This window comes from Neospora caninum, chromosome XI, assembly GCF_000208865.1.
Source record: "Neospora caninum Liverpool complete genome, chromosome XI".
In the NCBI taxonomy this organism is placed as follows: Eukaryota; Apicomplexa; class Conoidasida; order Eucoccidiorida; family Sarcocystidae; genus Neospora; species Neospora caninum.
The window spans coordinates 4,953,142-4,960,689 of NC_018397.1; the positions used below are offsets into that span (position 1 = coordinate 4,953,142).

The 7,548-nt window shown below is 58.6% G+C and overlaps 2 protein-coding genes and 1 non-coding gene across 3 annotated transcripts in view; 1 reads left to right on the forward strand and 2 right to left on the reverse strand.

The window, feature by feature from the left end:
• The window catches only part of NCLIV_058940 (putative XRN 5'-3' exonuclease N-terminus domain-containing protein), a gene marked incomplete at both ends in the record, with an annotated part of 6,281 nt that extends 3,752 nt beyond the window's left edge, over positions 1-2,529 (reverse strand). Inside the window, 3 exons of the mRNA XM_003885450.1 lie at positions 85-124; positions 223-1,334; positions 2,019-2,529. Of these exons, the coding sequence (XP_003885499.1) occupies positions 85-124; positions 223-1,334; positions 2,019-2,529 (1,663 nt within the window). The remainder of the gene's footprint in view (positions 1-84; positions 125-222; positions 1,335-2,018) is intronic.
• A 2,050-nt stretch (positions 2,530-4,579) lies between these two features.
• On the forward strand, positions 4,580-6,699 carry NCLIV_058950 (conserved hypothetical protein; the record flags this gene model as incomplete). Its single annotated transcript, XM_003885451.1, has 2 exons — positions 4,580-4,988; positions 5,618-6,699. The coding sequence occupies 2 exons, from the start codon at positions 4,580-4,582 to the stop codon at positions 6,697-6,699; spliced, it is 1,491 nt and encodes a 496-aa protein (XP_003885500.1).
• Positions 6,700-7,213: 514 nt separating this feature from the next.
• On the reverse strand, positions 7,214-7,286 carry NCLIV_t130012. The gene has a single exon. It is a non-coding gene; the product is annotated as a tRNA-Arg (tRNA).
• Positions 7,287-7,548: the final 262 nt, after the last annotated feature.

The following is a 7,548-nucleotide window of genomic DNA, read 5'->3' on the forward strand; positions in this document are numbered from 1 at the left end:
GTAGAGAGGGAACGGATTGGTGCACAGTTTTCTGTAAGCATGAACTGGTGGGAGTGTTCGTTCCTGGAAAGGCGAAGCGTCTACCCTTGACGATATGGTAGAAAGAAAGAAAGCAGGAAGTCCTCTGTGATTGGACGATAACGTGAGAGACATCACAGCAACCATGGGATGCAGGTCTGCGGCCGGAAAAGGGTGATCCACTGTAGGGTTAAGCCCGCCGACTTCGCCCGGTCCCTCCGCGCCTCGAGGAAGACAGCAAGCGCTGCGGGCGAGGCCGCAGCGCTTGCCGTCTTCCTCTTCTTCGTCCTCGAGGCGGACCGCGAGGCGGTCGTCTCGGCTCTGCCGGAAGCGCCGGCTTCGCTGCTGTGTCACTTTCGCCAGCGGCGGCACGCCGTCGAGCGTGAGGACGAGCAATTTCCGCGGCCGCACGAGCGAGACGAGACGGTGCAAATAGCCGCAAACGCGCTGCAGGAGCAGCGGCAGGAAGCGGGCGAGAGGCGGCGGCAGCGTCGAGGGCAGGTGCCCGTGGCTGCAGAGGTGGATGATCGCGTTGAAGTCGAGGAAGAGCGCGTCGATGGGCAACCGCGCATGCAGACGCGAGAGAGGCACTGGCCGACCGAGCGCGAGCGAAGACGCGGGAGACACTGGACACCCAGGAAGAGAAGGCCCTGACGCCGCGGGGCCGGCGGAGTCGCGAAGTGACCCTGTCTGCTCGGGTCCTCGCGACAAAACTGGAGGCTCAGGCGCCTGCGGCTGCAGGCGAGAGTCGGAAGGAGAGAGCAGTGAGGAACTGCGCCGAGGAGGCCTTCCACTTGAGAGATCGACGGACGGCTCCTGCACTCTTCTGCGGTGCGCGGCCAGCAGCTCTTGCTCCTTCAATCGCAACACCTCCTGCATCGCCGCCACGTGCGCCTCGCGCCTCCGAGGCGTCTGGGGAGCGAGCGCGCGGGCGCCGCCTCTGCGGCCTCGTTCGCGCCCCATCCTGGGGGCCGTCGCCACTGCTCTCTCCACTGCAGCCGCCAGTTCTGCCTGAGGGTCTGCCGCCTTCGCTGGGGGGGACGAAGGTGGCGAGGAGGAAGACCCGGTCACAGAGAGTCGCGGGTGTTCCGCAGTCCCTTTGGCGCGTTTCTGTTTCTTTCCGCCCGCAGTGTCTTCGTCTCCGTGGTCGCCGGCTTCACGGGAGAGAGACGGCGCGCTTGAAACGGGCGGCACGTACAACTCCGCGAACTCGTGCAGTGACCGCTTCAACGAAGGAAAGTGCCGACAAAGCCACTTGTACAGGTGCGGGACGCCCCCGAGGGCCGTCGACGAGGCGCCTTCGCCCCACACGCATCCTGAGCGGGTCTCAGAAGCCGAGGGGACACGGCGAGGAGGGAGCCCGCGCGCAGAGAGACAACGAAGGGAAGAACGGAAAGACGAGGCGCAAGCATCTGGGGAAAACGACGCATTTCGCGGCGGGCATCCGCCGAGAGAGAGGAACGCACTCGCGCAAGAGGCCTCCCGTCCTCTCCTCGCGCCCCACCCCACCCTTTCTCTCGTGGGGCTGACGCATGCAGAGGCCGAGGAGGCGCGAAAACGTGAGACTCCGAATCGAAGGGCCCCCACCGGCGGAGACAGGAAGGCCGAGACCGGCGCGCGAGACCCGAAGGCACACCCGAGAGAAGCGCGCGAAACGCGCCGCGACTTGAACGCGTCGTGATCCGAGAGAGACGCGCAAGAGGGCAGAGAAGAGAACGGAGAGGAGGACAAAGAGGAAGAACATGGAGAAGAAAAGGATGCCGGGGCAGGCAAAGGCGCGCGCGTACCACACATGCGGAAAGAAAACAAGTTCCGGGGTTCTGGAGAAACAGACACTTGTCTCTCTCCCGACGGCGTCGGTCGGCGTCGCAACGCGGCTCGCCTCGCTGCGCTTCGCGTGCTAGGTCGGCGCTGACTGTCCGGTCTTGTCTTGCGTCTTTCTGTCTTTCGCATGCACTTTTCTCTCGAGCCGGCTTCAGCCTCCAGAGTTCGTCCCGCACCTTCCTTCGTCCTGCCCCGTCTCTTCTCTGCTGTCTCCTCGGACAGAAGGCGCCGTTCTCCAGGGTCGTCGCCGATCTCGGCAGACTGCCGTCTTCCACGCTCTCTCGGCTTGGCTTCCTCCTTCTCTGCCTCCTTGAAATCCAGGCCTTCTCTTTCGCGATCTCCTGTTCTCGCCTTTCCAAAGCTGTCTCCTTCAAGCTCTCGGATTCCCGCTGTACCGGTGTGTCGGCCGTGACCCGAGCACCACGGCTTTTCCATTCTCTCCCCTGCCTTTTCGTCTCCTTCCGCCTCATTCCCATCCCGATCCCTTCCTCTTTCTTCCTCCGTTTCTTCTTCCCCTGTCTGAAGGTTTTCTGTTCCTGGCTGCTCGGGCGCTTCTCGTCGCTCCGGACCTTCTCTGCGCACCCTCTCCCACGTCAGTCGCTCTCCCCGGCCCCGCGTTTGCATGCGGCTCTTCTCTGTCCGTTGCGGCAACTGCAAAAAGGTTTCGCCGGTTTCAGAGCCTCCCATCGCTCGAGGTTCTTCTCTGCAAGGGTCCGCATTTGCCGCGTCCTGCGGCTGCCTGGCCCGGCAGCCAACGAGAGGCAAAAAGGGGTGAAGCCCAAGCTGCAGCGCGAGACCGGAAGCCGCATTTTGCCATATGGGGAACTCTCCTGGACACTCACATACGGCCGGCAGGAACGGATGCGCGCCCGTTCGTTCTCTGCTCTCGCACGTGGTGTGCGTGTCTCTCTGCCGTTCCTCTTCTTCGTCAGGATCCGCATCGCGAGAGAGAGGAAAGGCTGCGGAAGAAGACGAGGAAAAGGCGGGAGACGCGGAGCGAGAGAAGAGCGGAGAAGAGAGAGACGCACAACGGGATGAAGAGGCAGGAAAAGGACAGGAAGAGAACAAAGAGGAAGAGGACATGTGTACCGTAAGAACGGAGTTGACTGGCGGGTGAACTGTCAAAAGCATGGCCAGGTACGGCGAAGACAAGGACGTTTTTGGAAGAGAAAAGGTCGGGCGCCGGTCGGGTTGTCCCCAGTGAAACCGCGGAGCCGCCTGAGCACAATGCGAACAGACGCTGAGACAGAGAAGGAAAAGCAGAAACCTTGCAGAGCGCTTCACGTGAGGGGGAACGCAGGACGAAGAGAGGGCCGGCAGAGAGCGCGGCGGGGGAGAAGGCGAGTCCACAGAAGCATAAGGAGAGGACGGCGGCGCCGGAAGAGCAGAGTCGGAAGGGACGGAGGCGAGAAGGCCAGAGAAAGGCCCCGGGGGCCTTTCTCGCCCTGAGCCCTTGGCGCTAGTGAGAGTTGAGCCTCGTGCATCCGCTGCTGACTCGTCGTTTTCACTGAAACCAAGGACGCAAGGGAGAAGGGAGACGGGGCGAAAGAGAGACGGTAGAAGGCCCTCCTCGACCTCCATGGAAAGAAGGGGACAGCGGAACTGTTTCTCTCTGCGCTGTTTCAACCGGTCACAGACAGAAGACCCAGGGGAGAGCTTGAGAAACCTGAGTTGGATCGGAGAGAGCGGAGAGAAGCCAGTGAGACGGAGCAGCGAGGGCGAGAAGAGAAAAGGGAGCAGGCAGAAAGGGGACAGAGGACAGCAGTAGATTGGGGGCCTCCAAGAAGAAATGAGGGGAAGAGGCAACTTGGGAGGCCTGTCGATCCGGGAACTCTCCTCTCTGGAGGGGCGACATTGAAAAGGGGTCGGAACGTGCGCTCCACAGAACGCGAGTGTTCGAAAAAGAGAGAACGAGTGAGACAGACGTGAGAGAGGAGAATGCCGGAAGAAGAAATGTGCGGTGGAATCATGGGAGAGAAGAGAAGAAATCTCTCGACCTTCATCACACACCTTCTTCAGTCGTCTGAAGAGGGCCGGCGTCGCCGCTTTTCAATTTCGCTTAACCAAAGGCCCCTGTCTCCTCTTTTGCGCAGGCTCTCTGCTATCAAAGTTCTTTTCTCGATTTCGACGGGTCGTGAGGAAAGGGCGAGAAAGGGGAGACAGCGAACGTGAGGGCGACGAAAGAGGCGTTAGCCTGCGTTGGGTAGAGAAGGAAGAGAGAAAAAGACGGAAAGGGGCTGCGCCGAAGAAAAATTGAGGAAGTCCAGAAGACACGGAGACAGCAGAAGGGACGAAGAGACCGTCCACAGAAGCGCATGCGATGCGGATGGCCAGCTTAAAAGCGTGCTTGACGACGGGTGCATGCGCTGATACAAGCACTCTTTTTCTTCCAGCCTTTACAGTTTTTTCACTTGAAGATCGTTTAGAGAGATTTCCGTCCTTTCCTTTCGTTCCATCGCTTTCCCTCCTCGTACGACACATGGGCGTGCGAAGAGAGAGATCAAAGCGACCCTAGTGCCGTCCCGGTAGCGGTGTCTTCTTGTCCTTTTTTTCTCTCCCGCTAGTTTGTCGCTCTTTTTCTCTTTCCCTTTTTTCGTTTTTCCTCTGCCCGTGTTCCTCAGACTCTCTCTCTCCGTCCTCTCGCTTCCGACCTCCGTTTTTCTCCCTTTCCCTCCGCCCCTTCCATCCTTTGTCACCTTGTCTTTCTTCTTGTTGTCCTTGCTCGCCGTTTCGCACCATGAAAAGCTTCTCTCTGAATTTGAAGAAGCCGTCGAAACCGCCGCCGACCGGGTCTTCTGCGGGCGCTCCGGTAGGGTCCGCTGCCTCCGTTTCGGCGCTTTTCCAGGCTTCTCTGGATGCGGAGGAGGCGACCGCCCAGGCAGCCGAGAAGAGGGGCGTTCTTCAGTCTGTGCGTCTCGCTTCGGGCCCCGATCGACGCCACAAGATTCAACAAGAAAAGGCGCTGGCTGAGGACTCCACGGTCTTCACCTACGACGAGATCTTTGAGAGCGTCAGCTCGGCTGCCACGAAGGACAAGGCGAAGCAGAGCCCGAGAATCTTCCTCGGATATAAGACGGGACTCGAAGAGCAGCGAGAGACCGAACAGGGACAAGCGGAGCCTCTCTCCAGCGAACATGCCGATCCAGGTAAAAGCAGCGGACACGCAGTCGAGACACACGAGGAAAAGAAAGAGGGCGACAGGCGAAGAACGCGCAGTGCCTGCATGCGTCGCGGATTTTGCGGGGTTGTCCTCTCGCGTCCACGCCTTCGCAGTAGCCGCCTGTTCTAGAAAAGGACTGCGTGCAGATGAATATATACGCTTTAAATAGATGCTTCTGCCTTTTTCTCGGCACGCGTCAGCTTCCGTGTCCCCCTGTCTCGTTCGCAGAGACACCGTGTTCGCCTGCTGTCCTTCCTGCTCTCGCCGTACCGCGAAACGATATCAGTGTCTCCTTTTTTCTTAGTTGAGGTTTTGTTTTTCTGGCCTGGATGTCGCTATTTTATGATCTCGGTGTCGCCTTGTCCTGATATCGATGCGTCCTTTTCCTGATATCATTGTCTCCTTTTCCAGACATAGCTGTCTCCTGTTGATGACCTCAGTGTCTCCGTGTACTGACCTCTGTGTCTCTTTTTCTTGATATCACTGTCACCTTTTTCGGAATTCATTGTCGTCTTTTTCCAATATTCCTGTCTCCGTTTCCAGATCGTAGTGTCTCCGTTTTCTGCTTTCAGTGTCTCTTTTTCTTGTGTTTGTCTCTGGTGGGCTTTTGCTTAGGCTGCGGAGATGACGCGGAGGCGCTGCCGCACGACGACGCCGACGCAGGCGGTTCCACTGCGGCGCGCCCGCGACCATCGGGAGACAAATCCTTCGAGACCTACGGAGGGACACTGAACTGTGGTTTGAATCTGGCAGGCCAACGGGGGCGTTTAGCGAGTCTGTCGGGGAGAGAAAAGCGAGAGAAGTCTACGGGTGGAGACGCAGAGGGCGGCGTCAAGCAGAGTCTGCCTGCCTCGCGTTTCATCTCGAAGCTGGTTTTGAGTGCTCGGAGGCGAGCCCTGGAGCGTGAAATTGTTGAAGAGCGACAGCTGCAGAAGGAGCGCGAGGGGGACAAGAACGATGAAGTGTTTGTGACTTCTGCGTACAAGCAGCGGCTGGAGGAGCGGCGCTTGCTGGCTCTTGAACTGGAGGAACAGGAGCGGCGAGACCGCGAAAACGCGCCAGATAAACAGAGCGATTTGTCGTCTTTCCACGCCCATCTCCTTCGCGCGGGGCACGCCAGTCGCAGCGGCGGCGGAGTCGAGAGAACTCCGAATACAGGCCGGCCCTCCAGTGGCGGCGGGAGAGAGAGCGAGGAAGGGGAGAGAGCAAAGGCAACTGGAGAGCAGGGAACGCAGGTGAAGAAGGAGAGAATGAAGGTGGAGCGGACGGAGGAGAGTTCAGAAGACAGGGGCGAGCAGAAAGGGGGAAGTCCGAGAGACGCTGGAGCGGGGGTGGACTGTGCGGGAGAGACAAAGCCGGAGAGAGAAGCGGAAGACAGTGGCAAGAAGGGTGCACGACTTACCCAGGGAGAAGGAACCAGAGGGGAGGAGGCGAGTGGTGAGGGACGCCGTGGAGGCGGCCTGGCAGAGGCGGAGAGAGGGGAGAGGAAAGAGGGAGAAGATGGTGGCGCGAGAGGCGAAGATACAGAAGAGGACGCAAAACAGAAAAGAGCGCGGCTGGAGGATCTGCTGCAACAGAGGAAGAGAGAGAAGCAACGCGAACTCGAGAAGGCAGCCGCGCCTCTTGGCGAGGAGAAGCTCGCCGAAGCAAAGCGGAGGTACCTGGAAAGGAAGCGGAAAGCTGCGGGGGGTGGGTAAACTTTCGGAGACTTGCTTCGTTTGCACGGTCCGTACATCCCGTGATGACGATTTTAGGTTTTGGTCAAGTGATTTGTCCTAAAATAGAACTCTGCATGCACGTGACGAAAACGACCAACGCTCTGACTGTTTTCTTCTCGTGTTTTTTGTGAGTCTGAGATACGCACGCGCTAAACTTTTACTCACATCAAGCACAACGTAGCATTTGGCTGGCCTGGTGCGCCCTCGGCAGTTCCGCAAACACTTACATTCTTCTAGGCTGAGGTGGAGTAAAGCGAAAGCTCGTTGTTTCTCGCAAGAGGGATGTATTTTGTTCCACCCGGGCAGCTTCATGCGCGAAAGGTTCGCGAAGGTCTTCTGAGTGCATTAGACTCCGAACGGCGTTGAGCTCTTCTGGGCTTTTTCTCCGGTCAGAGTGGAGGGAAAAGATTGGAGAAGGAAAAGAACAAAGTTAATTTCGCTGTTGTCTAGAGATGTTGTGGGGTCTCAAGAGGGGCACGAAGGATCGGCAGTGCACACCAGGTGGGACTCGAACCCACAACCTTAGCCTTAGGAGGGCTACGCGCTATCCATTGCGCCACTGGTGCTGAGCCGCAAGTTAGCGCCTTGCGATGTTTTGCGGTTTTTTTCTACATTTTCTCGGTGTCTGGATGGTACGCGAGTCCCCGTTGAAGCAGGTGAAGTGTCGACGGCAGTGAGCAGCGCTTCGTGGGTGCGCACAAGGACGACGAGAGAGTCAGATTCCAAAAATTCGTCGACCGTATCAGACCGTATAACACGTTAAGGCTAAATTCCGGAAACCCCGGGATCGCTAAGCGCTAGGGCTTTTCTATTTAGCGAAGGAATTAG